Genomic DNA, 21466 nt, shown 5'->3' with positions numbered 1-21466 from the left:
GAGGACCAAAGAGAGACAATTAAACCGCGTCCTAACTGAATATAAATCCTCCCCGTAGTTCCGTATTTGAGGTGACAATAAAAACTAAACATGTTGTGAGCTAGCATTTAGTTTATGTGGGGCGTCGGTTTGGGTTAAGGCTTGGGGTGGTTGCAAGAGCAGGAGCTGGAGCCGAAGCTTCCAGCTCGAACAACAGTTAGTACGTGGCTGGGGCTTAGTCTCAACTTTTATGCTAACCCATGTTGATAATATCAAAGTAGTCTGGGCAGATTAAAACCAGAGCCACAAGCGACGTGCTCGTTGTCATGGGTAAGCCAATAGATAATACGCTCACACTCAGTGCCATTTAAAGGGCATACATTAAAGAAATTTACAACGCAAATGAAAATTAATTAAATCAGTTGTACGTAAGCTTCATGCATACATAAATAATGTAAGTTACTTTTACAAATTTACCTAACTAATAATTTATATTTGATTTATTAACCAAGCAGTGTGTGTTCCGTGGAATCCATTTAATGGACTTTACAGTACTTTTTGGGACATGCAAAGCAAGCAGTAAAATATTTTACTTTATGCTAATACAATACGAGTCTTATACAAAATTCAGAGGCCTTTCTCTATAAACTGATATATATACGAAAGCCGTTTTCAATTGTTATACCAGACAGTTATACAAAAACAGTTATATTTGCTATACACATTTAGTACATTGCGTTCTATCTGGGTTTCCCTTCAAATAAAATCTTTCTACTTTTATACTCACATTTGTTATACAAACCTAAGTGTTATACTGTTCTAGTAACACGTTCTCTTATATGTGTATAACATTTTAAGAAAGGTTCAGAACTTGGTTAAAGACACTTTCAACCCCTAACAAAAACTGTTATATATCTTCACACCCTCAACAACACCAGTGACTTGTGTTATAAAAATAAGCAGTTGCATATAGTGGGAACAGCGCGCTGTACTGAAGGCTGTTATAAGCAAGCTGTATCAATATTTTGCCACCCCAAAAAGTCAATGACAAAACTATTACCAAGCTTTCCAACCATATTGTACTAGACAGTCTAAGCCACAGACGCAAGCATATGTACATAGAACTGTCAGCATGCTTCGAATTCATTACAAACGCAACAAAACTTCAACAATGCTTAGTTTATATTTAAAAACAAAATCAAAATATCGAGCTTTACCAAAAACAATCCCAGCGCTTTCAAGTTTCCTTTTGAAAGCTTTTATTGATGTAACCGTTGTGCGGAAGAACGGAGGGAGGACTTGGAATGTCATAAACAGGATATAAGGGTGCAAATTCGTTAACTCCGAAGGCATGCAGCTCCTCCTCGTTGATGTTGCCGCGTACCGTGTGCTTCGACTCCACAAATTTGGGCAGAGCTTTGGAGTGGAAATTAGATATTGAACAGTGATGGATTGGTAGGAGTACTTGAAAAGCTTACTTATATCTTGAGAGTTGAGCTGATTCTCTAGTGCCGTGACCATGGGCAGCTCATCTGTCTGTGATTCGTAGCGTGCACTGCGCCTCGGCGGCTGCTGCAGCACAACATCCTTTCCCGAGGAGGTTTTCAATGCCAGCGGCCAAGTGCCAATCGTAATGGGCATGGTGATCAACTGATGCTCCTGCAGGCTCTTAATCAATGCCTCCACCTCTAGCTGATAGGCAATCTGTATCAGATTGCACACGTTGAGGCAGGTGGGCGGCGTACTGGGCACCTCCATATCAATGGCCAGGGAAACCGTGCTTCGCTTCAGCACAGAGTCCCCTTGGATCTTGCCAATAACAATGCGATCCACACGTGAGTGTTCGGGCGTAATACTGAAATACCGGACGAGCATCACCAGCGATAGTCGCAGCTCAGAGACCGATACGCCACTATTATTAATCACGACCACTGTGACAGGTATACGCTGGCCGGGCACATACCCCGACTGGGGTAGATGCAGCTCCATTTTGACGGGAGCCGTCTTTAAAGGTCCGCAGCAAAAGGTTCTGTAATTCTCGCTGTGCGCAGCTAACTGAAATATACATCAATCGACCATATCAAACTGAGCGAGAGGAAGTCTTGTGTAGTACTCACTCTAAGTTGCGGCGTTTCTACGTTAAGATCCATCATTTTCAGCACCGTTATGCCGTGTGTATAGGCCTGATCGTACTTCCAAGGCCGGATCAGTAGCACCTTGACTATATACCGTATGCAGCCATAGCGACCCTCAAAAGACGAGGGACACTGATAAGGCAGCTGGCAGGCAAAATTGTAGTTGTGCACACCCGCCTGTATGGTATGTCTGTCATTGGCTAATGGGATAGATTATTCAGTACATAAAAATTGATTAACTGACTGATTGTTTAATAATCAATGCATAGTTTAAACTCTTAACTGTGGCCGGTAAAAGCACTTGAAGTAGGCCACGCCACTGCCTAAGAATCTATACCAATGATTGACAGAATGATCTATGATTGATGCTCAATGCGTGAAGCTGAAATGATGATAATTGTAGCTTATAGAGCTAATCTAGCTAAATATAGGTTCCATTATCTCAACTAGCATTCCTTGTTCCGTTGCTTAGAATTCCCGTCATTTGATTTACAATTCTTATACTTACTTTGCTCCGAGCCAAGCAGATATGTTTGCGATGCTAGATAATCCTCTCGGCCAGCGTATAGTTTTGTTGATGTCAGACGTCTTTCGCTCCATTTTGTTATAGAGTAGCCAACGACTTTAACTAGCGCAGCTGTCGTGAAGATAAATATGATATATGATATATGATATAATACTATGATATAAATGTATAAGCCCTATAAACAGACAAGTGATAAGCACCCTGTAAAGCCTAATAGACCTGATAATGTTTTTTTATATAATATATTGACCCATTTAAAGGATCACTAATTGCCTAATAGCGTTAATGATTTAATCAATCTGATAAGAAATTCAGTTTAGTTGGCGTTACCGGGGAAACTACTGAGGAACTAAGGTAATAGCTTAATACATATCGCTCGTCGAAGAATTTTTGTTTCAAGACCTCATGTTTATTTATATAGAATTCTTATCTTTCAACTTTTCGCATTCCTCACACGAAAATTGGAATCAATGTCGTCATAAACATATATACTAGTATATATTAATTTGGACTATCAGTTATCGTTATCGCTTCCAGCCTTTATAGTGCCAATATTTGACGGGCATTCAAATTCCCGATGCGTAAAAGCCGCAACACTTGACTCTGGCTGTATATATAATTATATCCATATTGATAGTTATTATACCTTGCACTTCCTTGATTTTGTCGGACTTGAGGGTCACACAACCGCTAACCAGCTGGCCGGCGTAGAAGGTGCCATGCTTATTATTATCGTAGCTAATCTCGCACGTAACAACCATTTCGATGGCCGTAAACCTCGCACTGTATGACTAATTCTTAAGTTTCCAAGCTAACTAATTTCCGTGGGCAATGCATTTAGGCCAGGCAACGACGAGCGACTAAATTAAGTTGGGTTGCTACTGATGGTGGACTCTATTGGTGGTTCAAGTTGAGTTAGATAAGCGATAAGACCGGAAAGCACCGTACGTTAGTAACTGTGAGCAAGTAAATTTCATATGAGAGCTACGAAATGGAATTGGAACCAGAACTTATAAGAGTTGAGTTCCAGACAAGTTATCACAAGCGGTCAGACCTTGACAGTGGTCTCATGCGTATGATAAGGGCAAATGCCCCTTCGCATAATCAGAAAGAATACTTAGCAAGACAAGAAGCTTTACTTAAAGTTGCTAAATTATCTTATATTGTAAATATTTTATATTTTTACTATCATTTACTATTTACTAGTTGAACAGCTAAACTTTTATTTTTAAACTTTTTTCTTATTATTTTGCTCTATTTAGAAATTTTTGTCTAAACAAATGCCTGATAAGAACTTTATATACTAGGTAAGGTAAATTAAAATGTACATTAAACTAAATATATTATAAATATATATTCTTTTTTTTTTTGTTATTCAATTCTAAATATTTATAATATCAGCTTGACATCAATGAATCAAATTCGTTAAAAGATAAATAGAATGTCTTTTGTTTTCTCTTTTTTAGTATATCATTTGTTTTCGTTCTTTAACAACAACAAATACTAACTAACAAATACTAACTAAAAAGTTAATAGATTAGATATTTTTATTTTGAATTTATTGTGCATTTATTTATATCACATTCATATCTCATTTCACACGACTCTTCCAACCCAAATATCGCTTTGCAAATTTGTATAAACCTTTCAAAGCTTTAAATGATATATCTTAAAAATTGAATATAATTTTTTATTTTCGTCATGCATGTTTCACTTGAATACAGACTAGATTAAGCTCAAGTAACAGTTAGTAATTATAGCCTGTAGAGGTTGTCTTTTATACTCAGCTTTGTTCAAAGCCAAGTGCCCTTGTTGGCATTCATGTCAGCATTTGGAATTCCTTTCTGATCCGCATTATCTGAAGGGGCTGTGGGGCTTGGAATATTAAATATTGGGTACAGTGGTGCGAAGCCGTGCTCATCCAGACTCAAGGTATTTGGTGGTAAAGTGGCCTGCACACTATTAATCGTATTCATATCAGCGCGCATATGAAGAGCCTCCTCGTAGTTGGGCGGTGCTGAGGATTCAAATATAATTAGAGACAGTTTTCTGAAGAGAAACCAAGAACTTACGAATGCTGCTATCCACAGCCCATGGCGTATTGATATCTGGAGGTGGTGCAGTGGCCACCAGGTCCGCTGTGCCACCCAAAGCTTTGGCATCTAGTGGTTGTGTTGGCTGTTCATCCAAATCACGTGGTTGAGGCTGCATTGGCGGATACGCTAGCATCGGCACACTACCTATGGTGATGGGTATGCTGATGACCTGGTTGCGATGGCAGCCCTTGACGCGCGCCTCCACCTCCACCTGGTAGGCGATCTGTATGATCTTGCACAGATTGAAGCAAGTGGGCGCCGTGGCGGGCACACGCAGGTGATAGGTGAACTGTTTTTTGCAGTGATGCGGTACTGGATCACCCATCAGCTTGCTAACGAGTATGCGCTCGTTGCGGGAGCTGCTTCTGGACAAATGCTGCGCATAATAAGTGACCATCATCGCTAGGCTTACCTGCAGCAGCTCCACGGCTATATGGCTGTCGTTGGTTACCAGCATGCCTACAGGTATTATCTGACCAGAGACGTAACCCGTTTGCGGCAAAGACATCTGCAATTGCATTGGCGACGAAGTGCAGGGCCAGCAACAATAGACCTTCTGAGTTTCTATTTGCGTTGGCATCTAATGATTATATTTCATAAAATTAAACATCACTTGAAGAAGTTTAGCAACTCACCTTTAGCAGGGGAGTGTCGTAGTTGAGGTCCATGATTTTAAGCACCGTAAAGCAACGCGTGTAATACTGATCAAATTTCCAGGGCCTGACCATTGCCACCTTTGTCATGTAGCGCACTCGCCCATAAAAGCCCTCGATGGAGGAGGGGCATGTGGCAGGTATTTGGCAGCTAAAGTTATAAACGTGCACTCCAGGCTCAAGTGATATTTGTGCTATACACGTAAATGTATATAAATAAGAGAAGTTACAACAAATTCTCTTATGTATAAGCTGATTTACTAACTGCTTTGACTAGAGCCCGCCAGATAGGTTTGGGAGGCTATGTAGTCCTCTCGCCCGTAATATGTGTCTGAGGATTTGTCCTTGCCAGTGCCAGTCGATTCTGACCATTGTGTTTCAGCATATCCACTTATATTTAATGTTAGAGCTGTCAAAAAAGTTTATCAAAAAAAATTAATAATGTAATAAGCCATATATATTGTAACAAAAAGTCAACTTAATCAATATTTTAACAGTTTGCAATACCTATGAAAAAACAGAGAGGCCTTCGTATTTAAGCCAACAAATAAGGCTATAAGCAAAGGTATAGCACAAAGCCAGCCATATCTGCTTTCTTTATATATTCTTTCAATTGACTGCACCAATGGCTTTAGTGTGGGAGGGATATACGACATCCGAAATATTCGAAATCTGCGTCAAATGATCAATTCTGATCGATTTTAATGAAAAGATATGAGTTATCAAAAAAAATGATAAGCTCGTGCTTCAGTTAAAATTTCTGTAGTTTTTGTGGTTTATGAAGCAAACGAATATGGCTAAATTGACCCAGTTCGCTGTTGTGATTAAAACTATATCTACTTTAAAGGGTCTGTCACGCCTCAATCTTCCTATTGCCTATATTTTTACAAAATCGTACCCAAAATCTGCTGCCGACTGTTGCCTGCTGCATCTCACTGCAGCCGGCCGGCATGATGAATCTGACATGAAGAATTTATTTTGGATTTGTTTTAGCTAATTGGCAGCAGCGAACAAATGAAGAAGAAGCGTTTCTCTTTAAGTAGCTGAATTGTATATTTATTTTTTGCATTATTCTCACTTCTGATGCTTTGCATTTTTGTACACATGACGTCAGAGCGACAAGCTAACAATTCGAGAGCAATACCTAGCTGAATCTATAGTAAATAATTCTTTCAGTATTACTATTTATAATCGATTTCTTATGTACACATATTCTTTATATGTTCTAATATAAATAGCGGATATATATACATATATATCACAACAATGATTCGCAAAATACAAAACTAACAAGTCTTGAATATACAAATACTTTTCTTTTACTCAGTTGTAAAGATTATTTCGTTCATAAATACATCTCGAAACTTTGTGGAACTATTCTAAAATATGTGCATGGAATGTCAGTTATATCGATCAATACATGACAGATATGTGTACGGAAAATTGAAAAGTATTTAAAAATCAAACTTTCGTTCTATGCAGCTCAGATAAAGGAGATCTTTAAAAATATTTCAAAAGGACAAAGTAACAGAATAAAATATATTTTTTGCTATATTTGCCTAGAAATGATAATACTTATCGGAAAGTTTTTACTGATTTCTTTTTTCACAATAAGTTCTATATTGTAACTAAACAAATAAAGTCGAAGGTGACTTCCCTATAATAACTTATAGAACTGATAACTAATTAAGCCTTTGTATAAATTCTGAAGAGTGTGTTTTTATATAAATAAAATAATGATAATTTCTTGACCATACGTCGATCAATATCATCATCTACTGAATTTAGCGCGTGCCAGGTGAGAAAAAGTTCACATGAATCATTTTCTATTGCCTGGGTCTATCCTACAGAATTTACCACTTTGAACAACTCTTGATATATGTAGCTGCCGATAAGATAAGAATGAGTCATGGGGAAGAACATTTTTGACGGTAAATTTAAAAAAACCTAAATACAATTTTGCACGAAATTATGCTTAGCCGGGTTTTATTTACCTTTAACCAGTTTTATTTTGTCCAATTTGAGGGTCACTTGGCCCGACACTATTTGACCCGCGAAGTAGGTGCCATGGGGATTGTTATCGAAGTTGATTATGCAGGTAACACCCATTATATATGTATATGCCTATTGGTTTATGGCCGATATGTAAGTGTAATTATTTATTACTGCGCCACCGCCACCGAATCGCTGCACTTCGCACTTGTCGCTATCGGAGTCCAAACACGACTGATTGGATTGTAATTAAAAACCAAGCGGTTCGCTATTTATTTCTCACATAACGCCAGCAAGTTTGGCAAGCTCCATACATTCCCCTTGGCACGTTTGAAACGAACTGAGAGTGGAACAAACTTTTGCAGTTTCTTTTGTCTTCTTTCATATTTATATATATTTTTTTTCGCCTCGACCATTTTTATCTTATCGCCGTGTCAATTGTAAATTAAATATTTTGCCCAAGTGCTGTGCACACTACACTAAATTGAGGTATATTCAATTTCGGGGTAATTAAAACAACTTCTATATTTACATATTTTGAATATATTTTGAATTCTGCTAGATCATTCACTTTGTATTTATATTTTAATTAAATAGAAACAAAGTAAGATGCGTTTATATATATAATTATTATATACGATTGCTAATATATTTTTCTTCCTAGAACTAAAATTAAAATTGTAATAACTGGTGTAGACTAATCAAGAACACATCCTGAGCCTCGTGTCCAGCTGTAACATGTCTATAAGTTCAGAAAATGTAAAAGTAGTTTTCATGCTTCTCCTTATGCTCTAGACAAGAGAGCCCAACTACAGTATACTCTAAACTGGTTCAAAAAACTAAGGAATTTTATATTTTCAAAATCAGTTGGTTTATATGATGCTTGGGGACAGAGTTGGGAAGTTCGTTATTTGTATGTAGTTAAGGCCAATCGAGGAATTAAATTGAAGTATATTTATGTATGTATACAGCATGTGCATATACTTCAATGTTTATGCCTCTTTTCTTAAGCAAAGTTCAGGGTATTACCAAAACAAATAGACGCTTAAATGAATAAATGTATTTAATATTCTTTAATATTAATTTCTATACATATTAGAAAACAAAATATACCACAAATAAATACAAAAATATTGTTTCCAAAAATGTTATTATCAATTTATTTATATATCTCTATTTAAATTTTTAGATACACATTTATTTAATAATACATACATATCTTTAAATCTTTAATTTGAAAAAATAAAATATAGAAAGTTAGTTGAATGCTCCATCAATAAAATTGTTATCAGATACCTAAGCTACAAATTCGATATGATATGTAATATGATATGTGAAAGTTGAGGTAAATAAACATTGAGGTTTCGTGCGTGGGACTGTAAAGAACCTTTATTGAGGCTTGCTTTGCTTAGCAATTGGACGAAAACAAAAACCCAAACAAAATAGCATTTTCTTTAAACTAAAATCTAAACGAAGGTCTCGCTTTTATTTACAATTCAGTTTTCAGTTAAACAATTCTCTTTCGTACTCAGATCCAGGTGCTACGATCAATATCTTCCATTTTCGCATTCTCCGTTTGATTGTTTATGTGGAACACAGCGTAGAGCGGCGTAAAGGCGCAATTTTCCTTGGTCTGCGTTGTCGAGGGACTGAACTGTTGGCTCTTTCTCGGCTTGTTGGCTGCGGGCTTAACGTTTGATTTAATGGGTCCGGCGCGTATGTGCACTGCCTCTGCGTAGCTGGGCGGATCTGTAATATGTAAAAGATATTCAGCTATTAGCAACGATGCATTCTGTCTTGTTTCATATTGTAATTGGATTCTGGATATTATATACGATAGTTCTGGTTTTCTATTAACCCACCAATAGAAGCATCCGCTGCCCAGGGATTGACGGTGGGTGTAGCAGCAGCAGCTGCGGCCTCATCCAGCAGCACCAATGCCTTCTCGTCCAGCTGCTGGGCAACAACCTCGACTTCCACTGGCATGGAGCGCGGCTGTTGGATCAGTTGCTTGCTCAATGGCACATTGCCAATGGTCACGGGGAGGTGCACCCGTTCGTTGAGGTGCCAACCCTTAACCTTTGTCTCTACGGCCACCTGATAGGCAATCTGTATGATACGACATAAGTCGAAGCAGGTGGGTGGTGTTGCAGGCACGGGCAGGTCAAAGATGAACTGTTTTTTGCAGTTTCTGGTGACGCCCTCGCCCTGCTTCTTGCTGACCACGAATCGCTCGCTGATTGTCTCCACACTGTGCTGACTATAGTAGAGCACCATCATCACCAAACTGACTTCGATCTGCTCCACTCCTATGTGACTGTCATTCGTGATCAGCACGCCCACAGGTATCGTCTGGCCAGGCACAAAGCCGCGATGCGGCAGCGACAATTGCAGCCGTAATGGCTCCGAGCGGCAGGGCCAGCAGTTATAGGTCTTCAGATCCTCCGACTGGGCAGGTGTCTAAGCAGAATGTGAAATGCAGCGCGTTAGTTAAGGAACAATTGTGTTAATGGGAAGGCTCAAGGTTTTGTAACCCAAAACTCATTTAGAATAGCTATTTATAAATTATAATTTATAATAATTCAATTTAATTTATATTTTACATTTATAATATATATGTTTATATATTATAAGTATAAAAAATGAACATTAACAAAGTTTAACTCAGTTCATTCTGCTTACTCTCCGACTTAGTTGAGTTAGACTTCTGATTAGTATTATTATCATTGTCTGCTTATTTACTTGTACTTACGCTTAGGAAAAGACCTTCCCTGTTGAGATCCATAACTTTCAGCACGGTAAAGGGACGCGAATAGGTCAGATCGAACTTCCAGGGCCTTATGACCTTAACGATAACCGTATAGCGCACTCGACCGTGAGTGCCCTCAAAGGACGAGGGGCACACAGCGGGGATTTGGCAGGCAAAATTATAGACATGGGTGCCAGGCGCAAGGGCGACTTCTGGAGTCAAATAAATAAATAACATTTCAAAATAAATATAGAATTGCATTGGAGAAGGACTTACTTGTTCTTTCAGCTACTAAGAGCTCAACTTTGGAATGAATATAGTCCTCGTGTCCACTATAAGTTTCCTCTGTGGTCTTGTTGTCTGCATCAGTTTCATCTTCTGTCCAATATGTCATGGCAAAGCCCTTTATCTTTAGAATTATAGCTGAAAATATTTAGAGCATTGAAAAATTAAATTAGTTATTAGTATTATATAATGATGATTATATTTATGAGTAGATTTTTACATTTTTATAATGGTTTTGTAAAAACGTATGTAACAGACATAGGACCCCATAACCTATAAACTGTATATCTTACTGATCAGCTGAGTCGATCTAACCATGTCCGTCTATCCGTCTCTCCGTCCGTATAAACGCAACGATCTCGTTAGTCACGAACTTAAAATTTTACCTCGTCCTTTTCCGCTTAAATTCACAAAAAAACATATTTCAAATACTAGAGACTCGTACGTTGGTAAATACATGCATCTGGATATCATAATTGTGCCCTGGAAATATCGATAAGAAAGCCCATTTAAAAGAAGAGTCATTCAACAATTCAGTTTCCAACGGAATGCCCCAACTGCACACGCGCAGCCGCTGCGTCAACTGCGCAGTAAGCAGAGCGCGTGCTTATGCATGCGTATGTGTGAGCATGTATTGTTTGTGTGTGTTTGTGTCGAAGAAGCGTAGAATGATTAGGCTAGCAGCTATTGCGTGGTGAGGGTATCTCCAAGCCGAGCGTCTCGAATAAGTCACTCTTACTTGCTTTTGAATACATTATAATTTTATATAATGAATAAATTGCTATTGACTATCTGTAATGAATATTCCAAATTACTGGAACAAATAAAAAGTTGAGTTTTAGATAACAAAATGTATTAATAGATAGCCAAAAATAAACATGAATCATATAAAAAAAAATAATTAAAAAAAAAACATTTTAGTTTGAAATTTATATCACGTTTATACTGAAATTTTTTTGATGGTTTCTTTATGTTATTGTTCAATTATGGCAATTTTACTAACTTACCATTGACTAGCTTTTCTTCATCGGAATTCAAAGATACACTGCCAGAAATCACTTGGCCCGCATAGTAAATGCCAAATGGATTATCTTTGAAATCAATTACACAGTTTAAAACCATTTTAGTAGTGAGAATATTTTATTGTTCAAATAAACAATAAATATTTATTCAAAGAGACTTTGCTTGCGTTTCGCTTAGCTGGCAAATATCGAACTGAATTTAAAACATTTTTTTTATTCTGTCGCATAACCGGAATTGACAACATTTATCTTATCTATACGAAAGTATTGGAATTATGTGCTTATTTATAAAAAAAATACATTTAGTTACATTTGACATGTGTAAGCGAAACTCAAGAATAAATTTAGATAAGCTGTTCAGATAAAAAAACTGGGTATATATAATAAATATTGTAATATTGAGTGTATACATATATGACGAAAGACTGACTGACGTATGCAAAAATGAATTATATTTATGGGTCTTTCAGCCTACACAAATCTGTTAAAAATAATTAACGATTTTGAGTGATCCATAGACTCTCACTGAAAAGCACATTAATGCCAAACTGAGACAATCACGCATGGCATTACAGAGCGTATAAATACATATATACTTTTTTACTTTCCTAGATAAGATAGCACTTGGCAGCTATTATATCATATTAGTAGTCAAAAAATACTAGATCAGTGAACATTTAGCAGCGAACGGGTTCGGAGCGCTGTTAGCCCCCGTAGTACTCAAGCAAGAGAAATGTCAAATAATTGCCAAATAACCTTCGATCAGAATGAACATGGAACATATTTCACCGGCCAAGTGGTTACCGGAAAGGTGATAGTCAATTTGAATAAGACAAAAAAACTGCGAGGTATGTCGGACATTTCTAGTGTAAGAACTGTTTTGATTTTCGACTACATGAATTACTTAGTCTATGCAGTCCACCTCTCCTATATCTGACTCTTATCTAATCTGTGTTTGTATTTATTTGACTTGCTTTTGTTCTCTGTTTTCGCTTTGTCTTTTTATGCCATTATTTTTGTAATTTACTGATAAGCCGCAGGGAACGCAAATCGATGCACAAAAAAAACAAAAGCACAAAAAATTAGTGTATTATTCAATAAAAACGCGAGGGGAATTACCTCATGATAAGGTGTGGAGTTTGCATCAGGAAATGCCAAAACTTATTTGTCATTTTATGGGTATCTAGAGAAATAACTGGGAAATGTTGAAAAAAAAACCTTTTGAAATTAAAATTTGATATATTTATTTTTATTTTCCACAGATAATTTGATGTATTTTTTGACATTCTAGAAAGTTTTTTCTAAATTAGCTTTTAAGAAGAATAATTCGCTATAAATGAATTATTAAATATTATAAAATGTTTACTTATTGATAATCATAAAAGCAAATTTAAATCAACTTGAATGATATTAAATATTTAATTTTTTACTTATTATTTGCTCATTTTGTAAATTACAATGTAAAATTTATTCATTGACATCTTTTGTGACTTCTTAACTTTATGTACAAAATGTATGGAAAAATATTAATATTTTGACCTTGATTCTTCTAGGCATTAAGCTACAAATCAGCGGCTATGCCTGTGCTCAGTGGCGACGTAAACATGGACGTGCCGTGCCCACTACCCAGCACCATCCGGGACGCAAGCGTTATTTTATGGGTCGAGAGGATTATATAGCATCGACTACATATCTGATGGGCTCGGAGCAGGCGCCGACGACTAACATTGAAGCAGGCACCTACACATACACCTTTGCTTGTCCCATACCCAATCATTGCCCGTCCTCTTTTGAAGGTGTCTATGGACACATACGTTACGTGGCCAAGGTAATGTTTATACGCCCCGGCGCTTCCAATCGCACCACCAACGTGGGCTTCACCGTGCTCAAGCTTCTCGACCTGAACCAGGAGAGTAAAATGCTCCGCGAACCAGCTACCAGCGAAAGCATGGAATATTTTTGCTTCATGCACACCAAGCTGGTCCACATGAAGGTGACGCTGCAGCAGCAGGGCTATGTGCCAGGCCAGTTTATGCTAGTCCATGCGGATGTACGCAACAATTCCAGCAGCGACTGCAAGAAACTCATGATCATGATCTATCTGCATGCCACTTACACATCCGACATGCCCGCCATGCAAATCGTCTCCGAGAAGATTCTGCTGACCAAGCGTGAAGGTGGAGGCGTGCTCCACAATTGCCAGAAATCCTATACTGAATCGTTACGCATACCAGCCACAGCGCCCACCTGCGAGCACCTTAGTAAGGTGGTTCGCGTCTCGTACGAGGTGCGCATCGTGGCCGTGATGAACTGGCTGATGGCTAATCCCAAAGTAATTATACCCATCACCATTGGCAATGTGCCGCTAGCTACGGTTGGGCCGGCCTCTAGGTTTGGTGTAGCATCCGTGCCACGGGACTTGCCCTGTACCTCGGCCAGGGCCATCGAACTGGCCTCAGGTGTCAACAATCCCGGCTACGAGCTGACAGAGGAGCTGGAAGACTACGAGCTGCCCGAGGATGGAGACGATGAGTTTGAGATCGAGGATAACCTTGCACCAGATCTGCGTAAGTCAAATATATATCTGCTCATGTTTATTGTTATAATGACCATACTCTTATGCACGCTCAGAAAGTGCATTATTGATGCATTATTCGCGTTACCTTACCCTTAGATCTCTCTTACTCTAATCAATATCCGCCACGCATATTTTTACAGCTCCACCCACCTACGAGCAGGCCATGTTTATGACCGCCGACATTGCCGATACGGATGCCAATACGGTTAGTGAGGCTACTCGGTTCACCCCGCGGTATCCCGTCTTTGATGTGGATACATTCCAGTCTCCTCCACCGAATCCCCCGCAAAAGAGACGCCGTCGTCGACGTCATCGAGCCGAACAACGTTCGGACAAGAAGGAAGCACCGCAAGGCAAGTTGAGCGGTGAGGAAAAAGAATTCGTGGAATCGCCCGTTGAGATTTGAGAGCTTATCAAATGCAATATCTTATCGCGACAGTATTTATATTATAATCAGCGCAAAATTGTGTTATAGCCAAGCCAGATTGCCAGATTGCTTGCAAAATATCCGTGTGTTTGATAAATAAACAATTATATGAAAAAGTTCACAAAGTTTATAATTCAACATAAAAAACTTATCTACGCTTAAAAAATACACACACAAATACATTTTTAATTTAGCATATTCAGAGTTGAAAAGGTCAACTCATAGTTGATAGATATGAAGATGCAGTAGTTATTATCACACAGCTGTTTGCCAAATATTACATCATCTGTTTATGTTTACACAACATCAAAGTCTACAGAAAAGTTTAACAAATGACGCGAGCAGTGCTAAAGCTTTTTTGTGCTCACTCTCGCTCTCTTTCTCTCTCGTTGTCTGGCTCTCTCACTATTCGCTTTGAGAGACTCATTAATGCGCTCTCGTTTTCGTTTTTGTTTTGGTTTGGTCACTCGTTTATGATGTCACAATGGTTCCGCTCTCTCAAACATTTTATTTTCAGCTCATTTTTTACTGAAGCATTTTATTTGTGTTCCGACTGTTCATTGTCGAGGTATATTTTTCTGCCATTTTGCGTCGCGTGCTTTCTTGCATTTATAGCTGATATTCCAGTGACTTTAAAAATGTTTGATATAACATATAATTTGTCTAAAACAGTGTACGTTTAAGGCATTGCCATATTATTAAAATTAGATTTTCGCTATGCCATCGAATTGTGTTTTTGAATTCGATCGGCCCAATCCGGTGTACTATAGCGGCGAGACAATCAATGGCCGCATTAATTTAACAACAACGAGCAACAAGTCCGTTAATGGTAATGTTAAAAATATTTTTGTATATAATAACTACAACATTAACATAATGAAATATGTAGGCTTTAAAAAATAATATTAAATTTAAAAAGTACTTAAAATTACATATTATTTCCGCACTTCATGTGCTTCTATTCACATTTATTTATTCATATTGTAAGTTTGAGTATGTCCTAATATTATTAATATGAAGACTTTATTAGTAATTTCGAAAAGTATGCAAGCAACGGGAAGAAATTGTATTTCAAATTGATTTTTATATAAAGCTCAAATGATTATTTGGGATGTGTTCCGCTGTTTTGTCAGAACTCGAGCTCTATAGATTATTATTATGATTCATTTGTTTTTGCAAGCAAATCTAATTATGATAATGCCCAGCAAAACAAAAAAACAATTACAAGAGTGAACAAAAATTTGTATCCATATAGTTGATTAGAAACGAGTTTCAAACGATTCAGCATTATGGCACGCTGTTGACAGTGTGCTCTAATTTAAAAATAAATAAAACCTTGAAATAGTTCGAGTATAATTTATTTATTTCATATATGATAATTAGCTATTATGTATAAGAAAGACATAATTATATTAAGAACTTCCTATTAATTTTTATAATAATGAATAACATATGTGTATGTTGCAATTTGAATAAAAGTTTCCAATGTCTAGCAGATGAATACCACTGTGCGAGTCGTGTAAACAAAGTTCAGCCGGCGAATGACGGCACAAAGCGTGAATTGAAAAAAGACAAAGCTCAGCAAATTCATACTCAGCTCAGTCATGTTTCACGAGTTGCATTTTCACTTTTATCTCTGCAGCCGTTTACATATTGTTCGAGGGCGCGGCGAAGGTGCGTTGGGAGGAGCATCGCTCGCGAACCGTCAACGGTAGATCGGAATCCTATACAGAATATTTTCGTGGCAATGAACAATATTTATACACACGGACAGACGTCATTGGCGAGAGCGAACTACCGGCAGGCATGCACACCTATACATTTTGTATACCGCTTCCACTGGAATGTCCGACATCCTGCGTGGAGAAGTATGGCAAGATCGCATACGAGTTGTCCCTCGTAGTAGATCGTTCGTGGCGTTTCAACAATGAATTCAAGCAGCCACTGACCGTGCTGCAGACCTACAACCTCAACATGTATCCCGAGATGCTAGTGGGTACCTTAACTCTTTATTTAAGCAATTAATATACTATATAATTTTCAATATATAATCATTCCAGGTACCGCTCAAGAGTGAGGACATCAAGTACTTTTGCTGCTGGCCCTGTTCCTCGGGCCCCGTCATCTCAACTCTGACTATACCCTTTGGCGGCTATGCGCCGGGTCAGCGCATACACTATGTCCTGCATATAGATAATCAGTCGCACGGTTACGATTTGGAAGGCATCAAAATATCCTTGATACAGATTTACGAGTTTAGAGCTAGCACGCCCTCTTATAAATCTCGCACGCATAAAAATACTCTCTGCTCGGAGTACCAGGCGGAGCATGTGCGTCGTTTGTCCAAGCGCTTGATTAATGCCAGCCTCGTGATACCACCTGTGCCGCCTTCATCCCGGAATCAACGCATCATCAACGTATCCTATCAAATCCAGATGGCCATTAAAACAGGAGGTTGTCACACGGACTCGGAAATCGAGATGCCCATCATAGTTGGCACCATTCCACTGGCTCAGAGTGCCGAAAACCCCAACAATGTCGCCACTTGGATACCTCAGACTCCAGATACGCCCACAGGTGCTGCTGCCGATCTGCCACCGAGCTATGACACCTGCAGTAAGTGGTTGCCGTCGAATATAGCTTCAACTTCTAATAAACCCACCTCCAATTCCTTCTCAGAGCCTCCCTCGTTCGAGCAGGCCACGAACATTGGAGACAAGTTTGTGGATACAGATGTGAATGAGCATAATCGCACCGATGACTTTATACCTCGCTACCCCATGTACACCGACTTCGCAATGCCCTCGGCTCCGCCTATGGATGCATCGCAAGTGCCCAGTGCGCCTGCACGAGAATAAATTAACATAAAACTCTTTTGATATAAGAATAACAAAAATACTCCTTACCTACAAATATTTGGATATTATGCAACTATTTTCTACGTTCTGCATTTACCAGTGTTTACTCAAAGCTTCTGACTTATTGCGAATGTAATTTATATATATTTTATACCAATAAAATAACTATTATTTTAATTAAGCTAAGAATCTTGTAGCATGCTGATAGTGAAAGCGTCGATCTCAGAAACATTTCAAATTTTCTCATCAACGTTTTGGAACACAAAGGAGTTCAGCCATCAGTTATGAATAGTTTGTGTAGAAGCATTTAATGCCCGAGTCACTTCACCTGCTCCACTCATCAAAGAGCGCAACGAAGATGGTTTCTGGTCAACAACTTTGGTCTACACAGTGAATGTATCCAACACCAAATAGCGCAGGTTCTCGTAGCGATCAATCAATGAATTCCAAGCTATTCCATAATTCGGGCAAAGTTAAGGTGGATGAGAGTTGTAGCGTCTTCTTCAGGTGATCTAAGATTGTCAACTTCATTAAATGGTTTAATATGAATATTGGGCAAATGCCAGTTGCTTGTAGGTAACCCTGCGGCTGTCTTTGAACAATGTTGGTTCAAAAAAATTATAAATTTCACAAAAATATATATCGATTCCGTTGATTTTTAGTATATATTGATGATACATGTACCCAATTGATGCTTGATTCGGACGCAGAGCGGGTAGCAGCGCAATTATGAAATAAATAATAAAATACAGTTACATTTAATAAATAAAAGACTAAATTTAATGTTTGTATATATAGTACAGATCTAGAGAACTTTTTCTGCTTCGGCATGTTCCATTTCAAAGTAGAGATAACGTGGTCTAAAATCGAGCTGTTCCCCAGACATCGCGTGCTTATCCTTGTTCAGATTGGTGGCAATCATGAAGTCGGCTTCGCGGAAATGGGAAGCTAATAAATATATATAGTAAATATATATACATTATATCAGTCGGGACTTACCCAGCGAGCTCATGGAGGCGGATAGATTAGGCGCAGCTGGGATAAAGCTGTTTGCTTCCGGGGCGCGACTCGGCGCACTGGAGATGACCACTGGCTCCTGCGTTGCGCTTGGTGTCTTATATATAATGATTGGCATTCGTGCCGAAATAAAACGTTGCGGCTTTTTAGTCTGAACCAGAACCTCCAGTTCGTAGCCGAGCTGCAGACAGGCGCACACGTTAGCTCCCAGCGTAGGCGACGCCTGTGGCACTTGCAACGTGTGCAGATGCTGAAAGTTGAGCAGCTCGTTGCGCGGACACGTGACTAACTGATAGCTGCTGCTGACCAGTTGGCGGCGATCCACTTGCTGCGCTGTGCGCTTGGGCTTATCCAGCTGGTTACCCACATACGTAGTTACCTGATTCAGCTTGTAGACGATCTCCTGCAGAGGTAGCTCCTGCTCGTTGTGCAGCCGTACGTGCACTGAGATGCCCATGCCCGGCTCGTAGCTCGAGCGAGGTATATCAAGCTGCAGCTGCAACGCACGGTGCCAGAACTTCAACGTCGACTTCTGTTCAACGGCGCTCATCTCACTAGGTTGCTCGCCCAGCTGTTGCTGCTGCTGCAACTGTTGACTCGATGTACAACTCAGCACCTGCAGCTGTCGTACAAAGCTCGGCTCCGTTGGCTGCTCCGCACTACGCTGCACATGCAGCTGCAGCATGTAGCGTATGTGGCCATGTAAGCCCTCGAAGCTGCTGGGGCAGTTCGCTGGCAACTGGACACTGAAGTCGTATCGGTAGGCGCCAGCAGCCATTAGCTGCGGCAGCGCCGCCTCCGAGCCCACAAAGTAATCCACCTTGGCAAAGTAGTCGACACGCTGGGCATAGCTAACAGACGTAACGACTTCTGGCTGACGACCCGTCTTATCCTTCTTTGATTTCTTTGGCGTATCCCACGACGTTGACGCGTAGCCATTCGACTCCAAGGAAATCACTGAAAATTATTATGGAAAAACTTTTATAAGTAAGTCACAATTTTGTATATCCCCTGTGGACATAATGTGTGATGGAACTAATCGGAGCTCTACCCTGAATATTTCATGATACAAAACTATGAAAATTATTATCGATTTTATCGATTTGTTACGCGAGTCTTAACAGCTAATCAAGCATGACGAAAATGCAAGAGTGCTAACACCTAATATCAGATCTCTAACTTTAATAAACCAACAGCGAGATATATACTATATTTAATTACTATGCTTGTTTAGACTTTCAAAGGGAGGGTCAAAAGTATATCATTCTGATTCTAACCAAAATGTTGTGTGTGTGACTTCGAAATATGCAGGAGACAATATACATTTCTACACCTTGTGATCGAGTATACAAACAAAATATTTCAGACTTATCTCTCATTAGCACTTTATCAGGGTCTGCTATACCTGATTAAATATATATTAACATGTCCAAGCTTACGCCATAAATAGGAATTTTGCTATACATTAGAGTGTGGTATGTATATTTAAATATACATTCGGAGTTGGTGATTTTCAGCTTCCCTAATAAGCCAATATTCCTGGCTTAAATTCACGAATTACATTATGCATTTCCTTATCTTTTGATTGCTTGGTTTCGATTTGATTGGATCAATGAATGATTCATGCCTCGAGCGCTGCCTTATCGAAAGATTTTTCCGTGACTCACCTTTGATTAGGGCACGCTCCGTTAGAGTTAAGTAAATGTGTCCATTGACCGTTTCGCCGGCATAGTAGACCCCACTGGGTCTTTCCAATTGGATGTCACAGATTTGGCTCATTATGAAACTCTGTACCGTTCGGCTGGCGCGTTCTGTCTGCCGTATTGTTGACAAACGCTGGCCTATTAAACAGGCCTTATCGGTATCATGCATGTCGACTGGTCTGTTATTTAGTGTATTTATCTAATCGGCATTCTCCCTCGCCCTGCTGCGGGTGCCAGCGCCGAGCACTTACTTGTCGTAAACAATTGGCAAATTTAATTAAATAATTGTCATAGTTGCTAAGCGTTGCATATGTTTAGGCGAATCGAAAAGATCTCATAAATTATATATGTATATATATAAATATATATATATTTATTAGATTAATTATATATATATATATATATATATATATATATATATATATATATATATATATATATATATATATATATATATATATATATATATATATATATATACTTAAAGTTAACTCAATTTCATATTGATAAAAAATCGATCCATTCTTTCAATATATTTAATACATTAATTAATAATTATTATTATTATTAACAAAAAAATGCAACTATCTTTTAAGTGTTTGCAATGTTTTGGCAGGTCTATGTTGAGTCCCAAATGATTAGGCTCTAGATACAAAATATTTACTTTAGTTTCCCCTGTTTATATCTAAGCTTATTTTGTTATTCTTGATTTCAATTATGTGAACAAATATTAATTTTGAAATATAAAACTATACTTAAGACCTACTAAACTGGGTAGAATATATCAAATGGTCCTTAAGCCTTGATTATTACACCTAATAACTCTTTGTTTCCCTAAGGAACGTATTTTGTGTTCGAAAGAAAGTATTTTTATTAGTTTCTGTTTAGGTAAAGTTCCTGAAAGGCAGCAAGGCACTAACCTGTATATCTTTCATCAATCCAAAAAAGAATAAAAAATAACTTCATATTAAGAACTTCATTATGCTCAACAAAAAGCAACTATCAGCTCAACTCAAAGCTGTGAACTTCTTAAGAGGCCGCCTTTTATAGTATCAGTATTCATGTCACATGGAATTTTCATCATTATTAATAATAATATTATTATTATAACTATTATTATAATTGTTATTATTATTATTATTAGTATTATTATTGATATTTGTATTATCATTATTATTAGTATTATTTTTCTCGCTTTTAATAAAATTAATGAATTAAAAAAAACTCAGATTTTTAGAACTTTTCATTGTATACGTATTTATTGTCCAATTATGAACGCACAAGTCTTAGTTTAAAAATATTAGGTATAGCTACACATAGATTTAGATATATAGCAATGGAATAATATGCAATAAACAACTTTCTGGCACAAAATAAGTTCGGTTTGATTAATTTTGAATTTCGGATGGCAGTAAAGTATAGTATATATCCCACATATATATCTTT

General features: G+C 38.1%; 6 protein-coding genes across 8 annotated transcripts; 2 read left to right on the top strand and 4 right to left on the bottom strand.

The window, feature by feature from the left end:
- Positions 1-1158: 1158 nt before the first annotated feature.
- On the bottom strand, positions 1159-3501 carry LOC111602747 (arrestin domain-containing protein 17). Its single transcript, XM_023319998.2, has 5 exons — positions 3287-3501; positions 2623-2751; positions 2097-2314; positions 1458-2034; positions 1159-1395 (listed from the first exon to the last, which is right to left on the bottom strand). Exons 1-5 carry the CDS (start codon positions 3399-3401, stop codon positions 1217-1219), a joined length of 1218 nt encoding a protein of 405 aa, XP_023175766.2. The 5' UTR covers positions 3402-3501; the 3' UTR covers positions 1159-1216.
- Positions 3502-4315: 814 nt separating this feature from the next.
- LOC111602743 (arrestin domain-containing protein 2) lies at positions 4316-7658 on the bottom strand. Its single transcript, XM_023319995.2, has 5 exons — positions 7384-7658; positions 5655-5798; positions 5372-5583; positions 4713-5316; positions 4316-4657 (listed from the first exon to the last, which is right to left on the bottom strand). Exons 1-5 carry the CDS (start codon positions 7496-7498, stop codon positions 4434-4436), a joined length of 1299 nt encoding a protein of 432 aa, XP_023175763.2. The 5' UTR covers positions 7499-7658; the 3' UTR covers positions 4316-4433.
- Positions 7659-8751: 1093 nt separating this feature from the next.
- On the bottom strand, positions 8752-12612 carry LOC111602713 (arrestin domain-containing protein 3). 3 transcript variants are annotated; one of them, XM_023319955.2, is made up of 5 exons: positions 12557-12612; positions 10407-10553; positions 10134-10342; positions 9244-9841; positions 8752-9130 (listed from the first exon to the last, which is right to left on the bottom strand). In XM_023319955.2, the coding sequence occupies exons 2-5, from the start codon at positions 10522-10524 to the stop codon at positions 8910-8912; spliced, it is 1146 nt and encodes a 381-aa protein (XP_023175723.1). In that variant the 5' UTR covers positions 10525-10553; positions 12557-12612; the 3' UTR covers positions 8752-8909. The 3 variants fall into 3 exon arrangements, with proteins under 3 accessions (XP_023175723.1, XP_023175722.1, XP_023175721.1); XM_023319954.2 differs by lacking the exon at positions 12557-12612 and adding an exon at positions 11423-11596 and having other exon boundaries at positions 10134-10339; XM_023319953.2 differs by lacking the exon at positions 12557-12612 and adding an exon at positions 11423-11594.
- On the top strand, positions 12118-14469 carry LOC111602712 (arrestin domain-containing protein 17). Its single transcript, XM_023319952.2, has 3 exons — positions 12118-12285; positions 12991-14004; positions 14156-14469. Exons 1-3 carry the CDS (start codon positions 12171-12173, stop codon positions 14419-14421), a joined length of 1395 nt encoding a protein of 464 aa, XP_023175720.2. The 5' UTR covers positions 12118-12170; the 3' UTR covers positions 14422-14469.
- A 545-nt stretch (positions 14470-15014) lies between these two features.
- Positions 15015-17417, top strand: LOC111602746 (arrestin domain-containing protein 3). Its single transcript, XM_023319997.2, has 4 exons — positions 15015-15271; positions 16085-16434; positions 16503-17058; positions 17122-17417. Exons 1-4 carry the CDS (start codon positions 15160-15162, stop codon positions 17298-17300), a joined length of 1197 nt encoding a protein of 398 aa, XP_023175765.1. The 5' UTR covers positions 15015-15159; the 3' UTR covers positions 17301-17417.
- Positions 17418-18065: 648 nt separating this feature from the next.
- On the bottom strand, positions 18066-20161 carry LOC111602752 (arrestin domain-containing protein 17). The gene is made up of 3 exons (XM_023320004.2): positions 19985-20161; positions 18300-19274; positions 18066-18248 (listed from the first exon to the last, which is right to left on the bottom strand). The coding sequence occupies exons 1-3, from the start codon at positions 20094-20096 to the stop codon at positions 18106-18108; spliced, it is 1230 nt and encodes a 409-aa protein (XP_023175772.2). The 5' UTR covers positions 20097-20161; the 3' UTR covers positions 18066-18105.
- Positions 20162-21466: the final 1305 nt, after the last annotated feature.

The sequence above is a fragment of the Drosophila hydei genome, unplaced genomic scaffold (assembly GCF_003285905.1).
Source record: "Drosophila hydei strain 15085-1641.00,03,60 unplaced genomic scaffold, DhydRS2 tig00000063-arrow-pilon, whole genome shotgun sequence".
Classification (NCBI taxonomy): domain Eukaryota; kingdom Metazoa; phylum Arthropoda; class Insecta; order Diptera; family Drosophilidae; genus Drosophila; species Drosophila hydei.
This window is presented reverse-complemented; position numbering and strand designations above follow the sequence as displayed.

Excerpts from the sequence above, each read along its gene's own strand:
- LOC111602752 (XM_023320004.2), bottom strand. The coding sequence starts at position 20,096 with ATGAGCCAAATCTGTGACATCCAATTGGAAAGACCCAGTGGGGTCTAC. Across the intron at positions 19,275-19,984 it reads GGAGCGTGCCCTAATCAAAG|TGATTTCCTTGGAGTCGAAT; the intron begins GTGAGTCACGGA and ends AATAATTTTCAG. Across the intron at positions 18,249-18,299 it reads CGCCTCCATGAGCTCGCTGG|CTTCCCATTTCCGCGAAGCC; the intron begins GTAAGTCCCGAC and ends TATATTTATTAG.
- LOC111602743 (XM_023319995.2), bottom strand. The coding sequence starts at position 7,498 with ATGGGTGTTACCTGCATAATCAACTTCGATAACAATCCCCATGGCACC. Across the intron at positions 5,584-5,654 it reads GGCGGGCTCTAGTCAAAGCA|CACAAATATCACTTGAGCCT; the intron begins GTTAGTAAATCA and ends TTACGTGTATAG. Across the intron at positions 5,317-5,371 it reads ACGACACTCCCCTGCTAAAG|ATGCCAACGCAAATAGAAAC; the intron begins GTGAGTTGCTAA and ends TATAATCATTAG.
- LOC111602747 (XM_023319998.2), bottom strand. The coding sequence starts at position 3,401 with ATGGTTGTTACGTGCGAGATTAGCTACGATAATAATAAGCATGGCACC. Across the intron at positions 2,315-2,622 it reads TCTGCTTGGCTCGGAGCAAA|CCAATGACAGACATACCATA; the intron begins GTAAGTATAAGA and ends CTATCCCATTAG. Across the intron at positions 1,396-1,457 it reads GCTCAACTCTCAAGATATAA|CTCTGCCCAAATTTGTGGAG; the intron begins GTAAGCTTTTCA and ends TCCACTCCAAAG.
- LOC111602746 (XM_023319997.2), top strand. The coding sequence starts at position 15,160 with ATGCCATCGAATTGTGTTTTTGAATTCGATCGGCCCAATCCGGTGTAC. Across the intron at positions 16,435-16,502 it reads ACATGTATCCCGAGATGCTA|GTACCGCTCAAGAGTGAGGA; the intron begins GTGGGTACCTTA and ends TAATCATTCCAG. Across the intron at positions 17,059-17,121 it reads ACCGAGCTATGACACCTGCA|AGCCTCCCTCGTTCGAGCAG; the intron begins GTAAGTGGTTGC and ends ATTCCTTCTCAG.
- LOC111602712 (XM_023319952.2), top strand. The coding sequence starts at position 12,171 with ATGTCAAATAATTGCCAAATAACCTTCGATCAGAATGAACATGGAACA. Across the intron at positions 12,286-12,990 it reads TAAGACAAAAAAACTGCGAG|GCATTAAGCTACAAATCAGC; the intron begins GTATGTCGGACA and ends TGATTCTTCTAG. Across the intron at positions 14,005-14,155 it reads TAACCTTGCACCAGATCTGC|CTCCACCCACCTACGAGCAG; the intron begins GTAAGTCAAATA and ends ATATTTTTACAG.
- LOC111602713 (XM_023319953.2), bottom strand. The coding sequence starts at position 11,537 with ATGGTTTTAAACTGTGTAATTGATTTCAAAGATAATCCATTTGGCATT. Across the intron at positions 10,343-10,406 it reads CTTAGTAGCTGAAAGAACAA|AAGTCGCCCTTGCGCCTGGC; the intron begins GTAAGTCCTTCT and ends ATTTGACTCCAG. Across the intron at positions 9,131-9,243 it reads GGCAGCGGATGCTTCTATTG|ATCCGCCCAGCTACGCAGAG; the intron begins GTGGGTTAATAG and ends TACATATTACAG.